General features: G+C 45.0%; 1 protein-coding gene across 1 annotated transcript in view; it reads left to right on the top strand.

Annotated features, from left to right (window-relative positions):
• The window catches only part of LOC107218955 (MOXD1 homolog 2), a 97074-nt gene extending 81373 nt beyond the window's left edge, over positions 1-15701 (top strand). Inside the window, exons 4-9 of the mRNA XM_046736932.1 lie at positions 7058-7252; positions 9491-9577; positions 10057-10239; positions 10518-10970; positions 11065-11258; positions 11828-15701. Coding sequence (XP_046592888.1) covers positions 7058-7252; positions 9491-9577; positions 10057-10239; positions 10518-10970; positions 11065-11258; positions 11828-12290 — 1575 coding nt within the window. The 3' untranslated portion in view covers positions 12291-15701. The remainder of the gene's footprint in view (positions 1-7057; positions 7253-9490; positions 9578-10056; positions 10240-10517; positions 10971-11064; positions 11259-11827) is intronic.
• The last annotated feature ends 554 nt before the right edge of the window (positions 15702-16255 follow it).

Genomic DNA, 16255 nt, shown 5'->3' with positions numbered 1-16255 from the left:
ACATAGGGAACAACGAAGACTGCCGCGGTAAAATAAATTACATGCATGCAAGCCATGCCAAGTTGTTACCCACCACCAGCCACGCCGGCAAATACGGCTATTAGGCAAGATTATAACCACTGTTAACACGTCTATTAAAATATGCATTCTATCGTTACGTTGAAAATCTCAACCGAGACGTACGTGGCTCTACGCCATAACTATAATCGCAGGTCTCCGTGCACGCCCACACATTCAACTACACTTACGTTTCATCCATCGACGTATAAAAGACACCCACACAGAACTCGCAAACCGACGGAAAGTTCGTTAACATCGGACTGTTCGATGGTTCGATATTTCAACAATTATGATAGAATAACAGAAATTATCCATCGATCAGGATACTCAAAGCTATAGTCGACCCTTCGACCTACTCTCAAAATGATATCAGAATCGTCGGTTGTTCTACTCGTTTTTTTTTTTTTTTTCTTAGCACGGGATCGTCTAGTTCATTATCTATTCGATTTCTCATTAGGAAACGCGAACCGAAATAATTGGCACTTTGGTAGAGGTTTGTACCCCGGAGCGTACGTAATACTTTCCCGTGTCGTGTACAGAGCTACTTAAAATTGCAGCACGAGACGTAGATACCTACCGATCTCGTGCCAGCTGCTTGAAACAGTCCTCGTACGTGTATTCTCGTCAATTTTCGTGACTCATTTGAAGTTTTGAAGGAGTTTACTCACGAGTCACTGCTACAGCGGCGGATTATGTATTATAGGCAGCTGGGAGTGAAACGAGCGAACATTCCCGAGCTGAAACACCACCGCCACCGTCGACGAGGCAGCATACCTAAGAGCTAACATGTGTTTTACCTGCATGACTACCCATCCGTTCAACTATGTTGAACCGAGTGAAATGCGAATGTATAGCTAATCCCCAACGCATGATGGATAGCGTACGGCGCAATTCAATTTCCCCGCGTTAGCATTTACGTCGTTGCTGCTTGTGCTGGTGCTGCTGTTGCTGTTGCTGCGTGAAAACCCGGTGTTTCGAGCTGTTTCTTCACTCGCCTCGCTGCCACTTCTTCTTTAGCGCGGAATAATCTCGCGAGTGCCGACACGTCACTCCGTATTTCTCGCCCCCCGCGTGCATACGGGGTGAAATTTAGTGCTCGAGAAAATCTTTGGGCTAATAATTAATCACGATACAGCTGAGAGAAAAATCGTGCGGTAGACCGTTATGGTTATCCCCCTTCTACGCGTCGCTTTATAACTGCGAACCGGGAGTGTCCGTTTTCATTCCCTCCCCCCCCCCTAGCATTCCGTTCCGAGATAACAGAGGGAGGATGTAGTAATTGCCTGTAAGTGAGGTTAAATATTTGAGTAGACCTCTTATCGAACCGCGTAATGGCCAGAGTAGCGCCCAAGTATAACTTGATGTCCGTCTAAGAACGGCGCCGAAAGCAGCTTTCGTCCGATAAAAAACGATTTGACGAAACCTGCATAAAGACGCCATGCATCTCGTCGTCGTCCAGTTTCACCGTGTCCTGGCCCTTTTCGCACGCGTAACGCACAACGGCCCACGGCCTTGTACTAAACGTGGTGCAAAGTTCAGTTGTACGATGTTGACAGGGGTTGAAGTTGGTGCAAAAGTTTAATCTTTCAGGCGGTGAGTCCGTGCGCGTTTCTTGCGGTTGACGTCATGCTTCTTTTTACGCAGTTGCGAAAGGGGAAAGTTCAGGCTATATACGGCGAAAACATCCCTCGTTGGGTCGTGTCTCCTCGAGCCAAGGGAGCATTTAAATTACAAATTAAACCAAACATTAACTTTCTTTGCAGCGCGGCAGCTCGCGGGGCTCTACGTCGGATTTTTAGGGCTGCAAATTATTTTTATGGTAATTGGTCGTTCTTAAGTTCACCACCCTCGTCGTCGCCACCACTCCCGAGTATTCCACGCCCTGTTTGCCTGCAATTTGAATGATTTTTTTCTGCCTTTCTTTCTCTCCTCGTCCTCGGGTTTTTCTTCCTCACCTTTTTTGTTTTGCTTTATTTATTTATTTATTTATTTTTTTCATAATTACTCGCAATCAGTCTTAGTCACCTGAAACCACCATGATCGCAAACGGTGTCCGTCCACGTTTTTATACCGTCACGACGACAACGCGCTCATGCATATACGCGAGAGTCCTTTTTCCTTCTCCGAGTTATCGTTGGCCTTCTTGAGCCCAGTTTCAGATTGCCGTAAGGGACGGTCTTAAAAATCTGCCACATGCGCGATACGTGCGGCTATGGTAAGTCGGGCAATAGCACTGCGCAAGGTGAGATGAACATCTCGAAGCCGCAGGAAATAACGAATAACATCGAGCCTTAGCCTTGGTTATTCCAAGTCGTGAAGAAATGATCGAGTGCCACGCCACGCGAGTCTAACTATAACAACGAACAGGTACAACTTCTTACTACGCGCAAGGCGGAAACGTGGTGTTTTCTTCCATTTGAAATTTTTATTTTTAACTGCCACTTTCGGCGAGGCCGGAAACAGCCCAGTAATTTTACTAGATACGCAACATTATGCCGACGTGCGTATTACAGTTATTTATTTCTGTTTCCTTCGTCTCGATATTCCTCACCGATAACGCCAACAATAGGGTGACTCAAGCTTGTTATGAGACGACGGCAGAACTAACTTTGAAATTCGCCGTTGAGCCGTTCGATAATGGGGTTGGCGATGGTGGCGAGGGGCAGGGAAGAGCCTGCTCTAGTTAGGGGTAGAATAAGAGTTGAGCAATGAGTGGTGGGAGGTGGGAGAAGGGCGGGGTGAGCCGCGGAGGGAGTTGGGTAAATTGGGGAGCGGACGAAGTTTGCATTCTGCGATAGCCCTTAATTGCTTTTTAAAACTCGCAAGTTTGAAAATAGAGAATTCCTCCTGCCGCACTTGACTCGATCGCTCGCTCGCTTTCGTACTTGCGCGGAAGAGAGGAATGTTCGATATTAGATTTCCATATCACGTTGCCGATATGTATAGCCGGCATGATCCACCCACGCCATTCGTTCTCGTCGATATTATATCCCCAGAGCGTAGTTCTCCAAACTCTCTACGGCGAAAGGTGGATCGAAGGAATGTCCAAGTTTCTATTTTTTCCCTCGGCTCTTCTTCGCCTAGTCTAACTAATTAACGGTGTTACTTTGAAGAAAGAGGATCCTTTATTGGCTCACACCCAGCTCTTATATTATATTTAAGACGGCCACGGCTGCTACGAGTCTCCTTTCGCCCATTTTCAAAGTGTGTGTGTGTGTGTGTGTGTGTGAGTGCTTCGCGGACCACGAGAGATTCTCCCTCGACCGAGTGTAAATTGCTTTATATTAAGTTGACGACTCGGGGAATTCGCCGCTCTCAAACACTTTGGTAACTCTGAAGCACGTCAGAGGCAAAGACGAGGGAGGCAAACTCTACAATTCACGTAAAAGAAATTTATAATACCTCGCTGTAACCAGTGAGAAGGTACGAATGCTTCAGGGATTCTCCGATCGGTCAAACAACGCTAGATAATTTGTATTCCTGAAACGATTTTCGCCAGCTGTACGTATAACCTGCAATTCGAAATCGATTGGTTGCTCATCGTCAGCGGTGATTGGTTTCGAGCTTTAGAGCAAACAAAATTTCAGGGGCTAACGTAACCAGATCAGGTACCACTGTATATCGATTCGGAGAAAGTCACCGAGGGATGAAAAGTCACGTTATCTTCCCCTCCCCGCCGGCTCTAAGCCGCGAAGACGGAATATCGCACGGTGCGCAACCCAAAGATCTGTATCATAGGGTCGTCACCCGTTCAAAAGGTTAGAAAGTAAACGATCTGGCGCTTTCTCCGATGGTCCCTTTGCTCGCTCCTGCCGGAAGAAGAAGCATGGGATCGGGTAAAAGCACCCCGATCCAAGGATATCATCGCCGGCCCTGATCCAGATTCAAACAATATGCTGAGACCCTATTGCGGGACGTTTAAACGAATTTCGCTCTATCACAGCACCACCCGGTTTATTTTCCAATACGATGATATGATATACCCGCTTCGACGGTGGAATCAATCGCTCGGAACTTACCGCGATTAAAATCGATATAGCGAACATGCCGCAGGGATGCAGGGGCGCACAGCCTGCTGCAGTTGCTGTTGCTGCAAGTTATATCGGCGGCGTGCTTGTATTGTCGGATCGATGGGAATCCCGAGTCGCCAGTTCGAGGCACAGATGCAATTACTGCGGGCATTGTGAATAAGCTCACCCCTTGGCCGAGAGAGCCTTCCCGAATCCCCTCCCCCGGCTCCCAGAGGACTCTTCTCACTCCTCCACGTCCTCGTCCTCGTCCTTTCTAGGGTGTAACTCATATCCCGTTGCCCTTGTGCGGCAGCATCGAGCACGTCTGTAGGATGCACACCCACGTGACACGCGGCTAAGTCCGACGCCTGGGTGTGGATGAGGAGCAGGGGGGGGGGGGGGCGAGGTGGCTCTATACGTTATTACGAAAGCTCCCCGGGGGTACGTTCTGTCACGATGAGCAAGTGGGCTTTCGGAAAATGAAAATGCGAAATTTATGGATCCTTCTCACGAGAGTTCCTCACGCGCGCGATTGCGACAACACTAGGCAACCACCGCGTCTCTGACGGCATTCAACATCGTCGTCGTGGCCGTGCGGCATTCATCTGCACGGACGGAGAACGGGGCGCCGCTGTGTTACGCTCATTTCACGTCAGTTTCGAATTACTTTATAACGAGAGAGGAGAATATACCTCTGCAGCAGCCGATGTCCCGTCTCATTCGTTGAGCTCGGTTCCTATTTCATTTCCAACTTCTGCCACGCGGTGCGAGCTGCGAGAATGCGGATCGTAACAAGCGGTGCAGCTCAAAAGCACGTTCTTCCACCTTGAGATATTTCACCTCTCATTTATTCCATGTTTTCATTTAAAACGTTGTATATGTAATTTACTGAAAATTTTCACTCGTTTTTTTCTCTCTCATATATTATACAACTTTTTGCAGTGCCGTGCGAGCAGGTCGATTTTGCGTAAGACTTGGAGATGAGGTTTTCTTTGATTGATCCCTCTCCTTTGAAGCCTCACATTTATATAGAATATACATATACCTCCGTGTGCACATTTTTTTTTTTTTCTTCCGATTTCGATCTTCTCTTTTCCGCCGTTTTCTCTCTACTCACGGTGAGCAACGTAGCGCGAGATCTCTTAGGTTCGTTCCTCGTTCCCCGGTTGCTTATCTTTTCCAATCGGTTCTATCGCGGGTCGCACTGTAGCAATGCCGCTACCCTTTTATCGCAGCTCAATAAACGCAAATAGATCGACGTCGGCTGATTTTGCGCTCGCAAGCTTGAGCCTCGACCGGTGCTTCGAAATAAGATCAAAGCTCCGACCTTTCCCTAACCTTTATCCTCAGCCGTAGAACCCCAGGCCGATTCGAGATTTTTTCCTCGATTGAAACACGAGTATATTTTTTATCCCGAAGATGGAGCTAATATTTACATGTATACTGCCGTTCATATCTCTGTCACATTACATTTTCCTCGCTGCGTCTGTTGCAGTGGATGCAAATCGTACAATTTTGCAGGAAAGTCAAAGCAGTAATAGGAAACGCGTTACCGCGTTGCATCCGTCAATTATATGTAGAATTTGCCTCTTGTGAGACTGCGTTCATAGGCTCGTCGTTACGTTTATTTATTTTTGTTTTTTTAATGAATACGATCTGCCGATCCTTTTCACCCTCGAATATTATGTGAAAATATCCGCTTCTCGTCGTTTCCTCCGATGTTATTTCGGTAGACCTTTTTTTTTTTTTCTTTTCTCGTTCTAGAAATGTGGATTCGGACAAAAATGAAATAGCTGGTACCGAAGAAATTCAAAATTCATTTCGCACGCGTTCTTGGAGACGAAGTCGCGGCATTGTATGTTTCGTGCCTCCTATGCCGACTCGGGACAGCGGGAAAAATCGTCGACTGCCACTGAGAGGCACGCTTCATTTACCTTGGCAGCAGCGCGACGCTTGAGAATTGAATTTTTCCACTTCAAGTAGAATTAATATCCGTATGTTATCGCACCCCGCCTGGGAAAAATGGTGAACAAGAAGATATGAGTCTTGAGAATATGCGGAAAACAAGCTTTCCCCCCTTTTTTTTTAACGTTGTTACATTTTTTACCTTGTTTTTTTTTTCCTTCATTTTTTCTTCATTAACACTTTCCTCTCAGCTTGTCAGTTTTCTTTACCTATAACATCTAAGGAGTAGACAGTGCGAGTTCCTCAAAATTCCTTCCAACAAATGATATACGAGCCTCGGAATGTTTTTCGTATACACACGTATAAAAAATTGGCACGAAAAAACGCTGGTAGAAAAACAAAAAACTTGAAGAGATATACAACGGAAGTGGGTACGGATTAAAGGAAATAAGGACGTTACTCCAAAACTGATCGTCTGATTATTTATATTTAAGTTCACATGAATACTCCGTATTAGCTCTCCTTTTTTTCGTCCGTGCTCCGGCACTTCAGCCTTCTTTTAATCTTCACGTTGAATGCAGTAAAACGAAGAACATTCAGCCACTAGGTCGGCCTCACTTGCACTTCTAGCCTATTCGCCGTTTCAAACGGTTTACTTCTCCAACTTACGGACTGTGTAAACGAGCTTGTATACCGAAGTAAACAGGCCGCATAGACTATGTATATAACACATATATTTATACATATATATATATTCCTCGGGCAGTCGTCGCCGCGCCGATTAGAGAGTGACTCGCTAATTTGTTTCTCTTCTTGACGTCGCGACGCCGAAACACGGCGAGGATGCGAAGGAAAGTGAGAAGAGGAGTACGAACCTAAGCTGGCGAGACATTTTCGACGTCTGTAAGAGCTTCGAGACGCCTTGGGTGTTAGGTCTAATTTCTTCTGCCTGTAATCTTGCGAACACAGTATTTCTCACACCGTCAATTCGACGCGTTTTCTATCCTCTTCACCCTCTCCTTTCCGATACTTTTAAGGTGACGTCTCACTAATTAACACCGCGATTTTCCTCCATGTTTCAGAATGACACAATGCAGGTCGTTTGGCAGTATCATGCCGAGGAGCCCGTATCAGCTGCGGGGGTTTTGCCCGATCACGGAGACGTCAGGGGGACGAGACCCCTTTATCTCGTGCAACGCGATGCGCAGCCACGTCGCAGCTCACGAAACCAGGAACCAGAGACGCCGCTCAAAATCTGGGACGTGTTAAACCAGCAGGTGAGTTGATCGACTTTTTTTACAACCTAATGGTGTGATCTTCGTTTCGAGCAATCGGAAACTCGCTGATTTTTCGTGTAACAACCAGGAACTTTTACCGAGCATGCTCTCAAAATGATGAAAATACTTGGAAATTCGCAGGAGTCACTCAAAAATCGCTCGATTAACAAAATTCCTGAGCTCCGGAAGGCTTCAGAAAATCAATGGAAGTTACAGGCAGTTTCTGCGATAAAAGGGTGATCATAACGCACGGCGAGTGAGGGTCGAGTTATGCATCGTAATCTATGACCTTCCAACGCTAATGAACGTATAGTTTTTGCCGGATGTGACCTGCGCCCGATTTATGTCGTCATAAATTCGGTGTCGTACAATGCCTCCGTTGGAACCAATTGCACCCCGATAAAAATTCGCCCTGCCTCCCTACCCTCGTTCAATTTGCTCGAGTATTTCGCCCGACTCGACTGCGATCATTCCAATAATCACACGTGATGAAAGCTCCCGTAAACACCGCAGAAAACTCGATGCGATATTCTCGAATAGAGATTATTTACCGGACGCAGCTAAACACGTAAATATTCAGAGGTACCGTTCTGGTATTTTTGCTTCTCTTTAGTTCGTCGCTTATTTTTGTAACGGATGTATGAATTATGGAAAATGAGCAATAAAAGTGCTAATTTCGGAAGATCAAAATTGAAATTGGAACTTGGGGCATAGCAAAAACTGGCACGGAGAACGGGGAAAATTGTATTTTCCTATCGTATCAGAGAACGAGAAACGGCCACAAGCCACACCTTGGTGTGCAGTGGTAGAAGAGGCGACTAGCTGTTCCGAATTGCGATGTTCCAATTACGGGACACATTGCGACAACGGCAAGGAACTTTTTATTTTATTAACCTACAAAGGCTGCCCCGGCACTCACTTAGGTACCTGCGAGAAGACCACCGAGCCGGTTGTTTCAGCGGCTTTTTCCCTTCTCTTTCTCTCAATGTCTACATTCGATGTAGAATGCAAGCTTAAACTCGGTAAGAATTGAAATCAGTGAACGTTAATAAAATGCAAAGTTATTCATACACGTACTACATATTTCTCGGCGCGACGCATAATTTCGAATTGTAGAACAAATATAATCTCTAAAAAGCACTTGAGGTGCAAAAACCTTGCGCCGAATACATGAAAGTGGAAGCAACCGACAAAAATTTACTTTTCTACTTGTTATAAATCACCAAAATGATAATGCACATTCGAATACGTATCAGCAACAATTCCCTTAAGTACAAAAAATATTTAAACCAAAATTCTTACTGCCAAGTATGTCATATTTTTGGCAAAATAAGAAATCAACACGAGAGTTAAGGACGAAATGGAAAATTGGGGATTAGTTCTGATTAGTGGGCCGTTTTGGAAAAATGTCTAGAGGAATAACTCAAATTTTATTACAATCGTTATTTGACGTGAGTCTCTACCGAGTCTTTTGATAAAGCGAAGCGGTTCAGAGTGAAATAAATCCCCGGAAAGTTTCGGCGAAGTGAATTATTTCTGTTGCTTGTTTTTTTCGCAACGTATTTCCATTTTCAACTTTCGCCACACTTTTCCCCCTGCTTTAAAATCACCCTCACTGCTACATAAGAATGCAGCCAATTTTTCAAGCTCTCGGTTTACCGGGAATCGAGACGACTTAAGCCAAGTCGAATTCGTGCTCGCGTATATTTCCTTGCGCCTGCAGGTTACACCGAGACTACCGCAGCACGCCGATCTAGCCTGATATGTATCTCGCTCGAGGTTATTCCGAGTGATAACGATCCGCTTTCGCGCTTCTGCCGCGACGTGGGCGTGCAAGGTAGGGCGAAAAAGCCCGAGAGGGATGGAATAGAAGCGGGGCGAATGAGGGAGAGAGACGGAGAAGCGGGGGTGGCGACGTTTACACCCGAGCAAGTTTTGTAGATTAGGCTTTGTCCGGCGGCAAACAGAGAACGAAAGAGTCAGCGTTTCGCCGAGGCCAGGCCGCGTAATCCTTGAGACACGGGTCGAGCCGAAAATCAGCTATGTAATGAAATCTCCGTGTTCAAGGTAACCCCGCGTGATATCTGCTGAATTTTCACCACCCTGAAAAAAATTCGCACGCAATATCACGCGTCGACGCGTGATTGCGGACCTTGTACAACGAAATAGTACCTCCAAGATTTCAAACAATTTCTACGCTAACGTAATGTAAACTTTTCTCTGTATTATGTTCTCCAGGTTCGTCTGCCCATGGAGGAGGACACGTTGCTCTGGTGCAGGGTGCTCGAGATGCCGCCGATCCGGCGCAAGCACCACGTCGTGAGGGTGAGTATCCCACTTTCTATCCGTCCGCCATTTTGGTATCGCGGAAATATTTCGTTCGTACGCGCACGTGTCGCGAAAGGGGTTAAGGGGCAACTTCTAACTGGGTGAACGGTGGAAAGGGGATGTCGGTAGGATGGAATTGGGCTAATTCAGGGTGAAGGGTGATCGACGACAATCAGGTGGAGGGCTACATCGATGACGCGTGGATGAGGGGTCGTCCGCATTGCCACTTATCACGAGCCCTTCGAGTTTAAATTGACGGTATAACGTGATTAGCGCGAACCCAAAGACGAGAGCGAGTCGTGCCAACCCTTTGATTATCCATTCCCTTTCGAGACGCGATATGTTTGCTCTTCCATGGTCGTACACGTTTCGGTGCTAACTGCACACCGCTGAGTGACTCGCAAACATATCGCCTCACTTTCCGCCAATGGGGAGGAAATCGATTAATCGATCGTCCGCTTCCCTGTAATTTCCAGTACGAACCGGTTATCCAGCCTGGCAGCCACGAGTATCTCCATCACATGACGCTCTACGAGTGTCGCGGTTCCGCCGCCGAGTTGGAAACGGCGGCTCGTTCCACGGGTGGAGTTTGCTACCAATCAGGTCAGCCCACCTTGCAGTGCAACACAATAGCAGCCACGTGGAGTCTGGGGTCCGAGGTAAGCCGAGAGAAGTTACGAGTTTGATAATCCTATTCCTTTCGCGCAAAGAGCACAGAGCACAGACCGCACACACAAACACACTCGTGTGGAGTGATTGCCGTGGCTGGTGTCACTTTCAGCCCGCGTTCACGCGGCGTAAGGATTCTCGCGTATGTACCGCAAAGGAGTCGTCCTGCAGCTCTTTGCGGTTCACGTCGAAACTTGAGCCCCCTGCGAAGAAGCTGATCTCGGCGCTCTTGGTCTAACTGCACGTTGCCCTCTTCTCGTTTTCGCAGGGTTTCAATTACCCCCCGGAGGCCGGTTACGCCCTCGACCCGCACGCGGGGCCGCAATTCTACATGCTCGAGACCCACTACACGAACCCGCAGCTGGACGCCTTCATCAGCGACAGCTCGGGCCTGCGGCTCCTCTACACGGAGCGGCTGCGTGTCCACGATGCCGGAGTGCTGAGCATCGGGATAGACCCGAACTGGAGGCACCTCATCCCCCCGGGTCAGCCGGAAGTCGTGTCCGAGGGTCACTGCGTCGCCGACTGCACCGGTCAGACCATTCCCAACAACGGGGTCAACATGTTCGCGGTGATAATGCACACTCATCAGCTCGGGAAAAAGGTCCGACTGAGGCAGATACGCGCCAGCGTTGAACTCCCGCCCATCGCCTCGGACACCAACTACAACCCGAGCTATCAGGAGTATCGCAGACTCCAGAGACCCGTCAAGGTGTATCCGGTAAGTCGGACTCCTAGTCCCGCGATTCCGGGAACATAGTCGATACCCACGAAAATGGTCGTCTTTACGAAGTGATTAATTTTCTGGGTTACAGGGTGATCATCTGGTAGCTGAATGCACCTATTCGTCCGAGTCCAGGGCTGCGATTACATTGGGCGGATTGACCACCAGGGAGGAAACGTGCCTGATATCTGCTCTCTATTACCCACGGATAGAGCTCTCGCTATGTTATTCGCTTCCCTCCCTGCCCACCGTTCTCCACAGTTTGGGCATCCAGCAGCTTACGCCGTGAGTATTACACTCGTCGTCTGTATCTAAGTCACGCTCTGGCGCTTCTACCGACGCTCCGCAGTGCCGGTCGCCACTCGAAAGAAGGGAATCGGAATTCGATGCAATTGGCACCGTAATTGACTTTGTTCTAACGGAAATTGGCAGTGGTTTCAACTTAGCTAAGTTTCATCGTACGGTAAAACGGAAGTCTATTGAAAGGAGAAACCCAAGAAAGTAGTTTCTAAATTGAACTGGTTTCTATTCCCCTAACCGTCGATTCTTTTTTTCATAATTGAGTGATAATATAAGTAGAGCTGACATACCGGCTGTTATGTATAAACTAATTCACACGTCCCTCGGCTAGAGAAAAGTTTACCGCTGTTTTTCGACATTGCGCATTGGCATCGTTGACCCAGTTGTACCTGCAGCAGCTAGATGTAGATATGACAAAGTTGGACTAAAGAAACGAGCCGATGCAACGTGTTGAATTACGTGACGCGTACTCGAGTTCAGCACTCCTCTCGTAATACTGTAGATAAACGTATTTCTCCGAGCATAAATCTGATCCCTGGGTAATTTTGTTCCAGTAACTCGAGTCCCGTGAAGATTCAGGCGCCCCCTGAGCTCTCAGGTTTAACGCTGGAGGAGCGCCTGGTCAGCTACGACTGGGAGACGAGCTTTCAGAGCTTTCAGGAAGCCACGCGGAGCGGTACGTTCAAACCGCTCTGCTGGAGCAGTCGAGGCGATCTTTTGCCGGGTACGGCGCAGCTGGAATCACGCTACCCGCGGATAATCACGCCGTACAAAGAGCCGACGTTACCCTGCACGAAGAAGCCGACGCAGAACAAGTTCTCGAAGCTGCTGAGCAAGGACGGCGACATCGGAAGCCCAGTCGAGCCTGACAGCGACGAAGCGAACGCCGTCGAGCGGGGTCAGCTGGTGCGAAGCAAGGTGTCGCGGAGCAGCGAAGGGCCCATCGCCGGAAGTTCCAGGACCCGAAGCGTATCCGTTGCTCTAGTCGTCGCCGCCCTCGTCGCCGCTCTCAGATGAACGCCTCACGACGTGCCGCAAACTTGGTGGTGAATTTCGTTCGTTTGGTGCCGATTGTGTGTTTCGCGTTTCGTGTCAAGTGCGAGGTGTGGTGTCCCGCTAGGATTCAGGATCAAGGATGGAGGATCGAGAATCGGGGTGATCAAGGATACGTGGATCGGACACGAATGTGTGAGTATGTGATACCTGCATATCGGACAGAGGAGATTTTCCGCGTATCCGCGAACACGTTTGCTGATCTTTGTTTTCTTGTTCCCCGTCGCGATTTTGCGATGAGTATAAAATCGCGCCGCAGCGGTTTCCCGCAGGGTATTCTTCTTTTCGCCGATCAACGGATTCGCCTAATTTTCACTATTTATTCACAGCTCAAACTTGATAAATTAATTCTTACGACACAACTACGGAGAAACGATGCGAGGCTGTCGTACTGTTGGTACAATTTATGCTTATTTACGTTGAGCGCGTACCTTGCGATTGGCCGATGAAGAAAAATACCCGGCCACGGTGCGAGTCCGATACATGTAACGTATAATATGTGTGTTTCGGGATCTATGATCTATAGGTATTGTAATAGCTCCGCGAGACATGAAGTGAGAGATAAATTGTAATATTGAATCAATCATTGTTGTTGGCTGTTTATTTGCCCGACGAGAACCAGTCCATGTCCGATATACGGAATTTAAACAGTATATACATTATGTATATATTTATACACTTACATACTAGTTATCTCATTATAATATGTATAATACGTATATCGCGTCCGAGAATTACGCCTGAGCGTTTAAATTATTCCTCTACCGACGCCTCCAACTACTGACTCTATTATCTCGTTATTCTGCTCGAGGCATCTCGTGCACATAGTTTGAGATATACACTACTGTGTGTACGCACACCGAGGGTTTCTATTTTCTTTTTATATATTTTTTTTTTTTATTTTATTCGTTTTTCCTAAAATTTTCTCGTGTAAATTTTCAAGTGTACATAATTATTGTACATAATATACGTTTTTCGTAATCAATGCACGCGCATATGTATTATATATTTATATATTGTGAACCGCAATATTCGCCGGAACGGTCGTTGATTGGGTCTCGTCGGGATTTTGTAAATTTTGTTAATTATTAAATTTATTACATGGAAACGGGTCGTTACGTGTGTGACATTTTGTGAAATATATGTATATAAGCGCTGGTTGACTCGCGTGCCGAGAATAATAATAATAATGATAATGATGATGATGATAATAGTAATAATAATATATACATGTAATAAATCGTTGCCTCAGACGTTGCTATTAATAGGCTGGTATATTTTTTTGGACTAGACGCGAACATTTTTTCTCTTGTTTCATTTACCTTTTTTCTTTATTTGTTTCTCTAAAGAAAAAGCTTTTCCGCCTTAAATTCGCGACCGTTGATTAATTACTTCACGACTTAACCAACGCTTATATATCGCAGGATTCCTCTTGTGTGTTATCATGTACAGTATAACGACAACCCAGTATTCTATTATTATTATTATTACTATTATTATTGTTACTATTATCATTATTGTTTTGAATACGTACCCTAACATAAAAAATGGAAAAATGAAGAAAAAGAAAAGAAAGAATGAGAAGTGAAAAAAGTAAGGGAAAAATATTATTTATTCATTTATTTAAATTACTGTAAAGAGAGAGATTATTTTGAAATAAGGTTGTTAACACTTTTCTATATATATTCATCCACAAATACGATTTGATACCTAATCTAACGTAATATCGAACCCCCGTAATTGATATCTATAATTACTGTAATTCTGAAACCCTCTAGCCTAGAGCCTTGTCCCTAAAATAGGTTTAAGACTAAAAACCGAACGCGCTATAACAATATGTATAAATTAATCGTCACACGCGTTCAGTCTTTCTGCTATAGACGGTATACATGATATAATATACACAAGCAAATTAGCTCAAAGCGAAGGGATTGCGATGTCGTTCGGAAAATATTACTTAATCGGAATCATCGACCTTTTGAATTTTTCACTGATGTCGTCTGCAAAATATTTTCAGCTGTATATTTTTCGTGTTATTTCTTATTCGGTAACAATTTGCTGCTAAGGGAACTGTATCGTACACCTGTAAGTATTTATCGATCTTCAAGCGACATCGCTCAGAAAGAAACATGAAAAAAAAAAAATAACATACATTGACGTACGATATTCGTGACAGAGAAGCAGGGAGGCAATATTAGAAAATTATAAAAACGGATACATAAGCCACGGATTCCATTTTTGATGTTAGACTGCCCCCCCCCCCTGCTAATATGACATATGCACGCACTCTATTCATTCTCCTCTCCTTTCGCCTTCCCCTTTGCCGAACCTTAGGCAAGTGAATATGAATTCCTGCCACCATAAATTCGCGCGGAGGTTGAGAAAATCGTACCCCATCGTAGAACGTAGACATACAGTAGCCGCAACCCCGTATATAGCAGGTAATAGATAAACATTAATTACGATACGTAAACAAAAATTTTACAATTTAATACAGTAATTCGTAAATGTAATAGGGATTTGTGTGTGTAGGCCGTAGGGCGGTTAACTTGCTATTTGAAAAAGAAAGAGAAAAAAAAAAAAAATTATAATCGTAAAAATTAAACGCTGTATAATATACTTAGGAAATTAAATAGTATTTCGAAAAAACGTCACCATTCGAACTGCCAACCCGTTATGCATATATATTAATCCGTTTGTCCAATGTTATCAATTTTGACATATTTTTTTCTACCATCGACATTCGATTCCAATTTTTCTTTCTTCGTTCTTCCCCACATCCACGAATACACTTTCATTTTTGCTCTGCATTTTCATTGCATACGCTTACAATCGCAATACCATATACCTATTATACAACATTATAGTCACGGATATTCAATTCAATCTCCGAATCGTCCGGAGATTGCGTTGCATTCAAATTGAATAAAAGTATCGATATTATTGTTATTATTGTATTATTAATACTACTACTATTATTATTATTATTGATAAGTGGTAACCGGAATGCAATTGGTGTGGACGTCGCGTACAATGTTGAGTTATGGATAAAAAAAAATTATGTTCTTTCGTTTATGTTAATTTTCAAAATTTGCGAATAGAAAAGAAGTGAATGTCAAATATAAATTTGGTCCGTCGTAATTATATCTTTCCATCCGTCCACGCGACTCGCTATGCGGTTACCGCTGTATTAAGCCGACCAAAGCTACGGAATGAGAGATCCTGGGGGGCACAAGGAGCTGCCAGTGATATGACCAGAACAATCAGCAAAAGCGTGACAGTTTCGCAATGATAAGAAAAAAAAAAAAAAAAATAAATAAAAATTAATGAAAAAAGAAAAAGAAACGAGTCACTTAAAATACTGGAATTATGTTAGATAGAAGACGATATTAATGCTATGTCTATATACGACGATCTTGTATCATGTGTATGTTATAGTTAATTTCCAATGCGACGCTCGCCTATCGCTCCTTTTTCACACGCAATGAACACGGGAAACTGCAGGGTCTTTATTTACAATCGATCGGAGTTTGCTGTCTCATGTTCATGGGACAAATCATAGAGTTGCATTTGTTTGCGAATAATCAAAGAGCATTGTCGTCGTTGATTTGTTGATCATGTGGATTAATATTTTTCAGAGAGTATGATTTATTTATTTATTCTTGCATTAGGAAAATTTTCCTCCCCGCATACCTAATATTCAGTAAAATGCAACATGTTGCGGTCAAGCGAGCGTCGCCACTTTATGTGTATATTGTATGTAGTAACCTAGGGAATGTCGGTCGAAATAATAAATTTAAACAAACACGACCCGCGTAATGCGGGTATGAAGCAAGTCAAAGGATGGCCGAGGTCACGAGATGAAAGAAAACCGGAATGAGTGAAATAGAATGAGAGAAACATGAAGAGCGAGAGGGATGGATTAAAAG

Source organism: Neodiprion lecontei, chromosome 4, assembly GCF_021901455.1.
Source record: "Neodiprion lecontei isolate iyNeoLeco1 chromosome 4, iyNeoLeco1.1, whole genome shotgun sequence".
Taxonomy (NCBI): Eukaryota; Metazoa; Arthropoda; class Insecta; order Hymenoptera; family Diprionidae; genus Neodiprion; species Neodiprion lecontei.
This window is presented reverse-complemented; position numbering and strand designations above follow the sequence as displayed.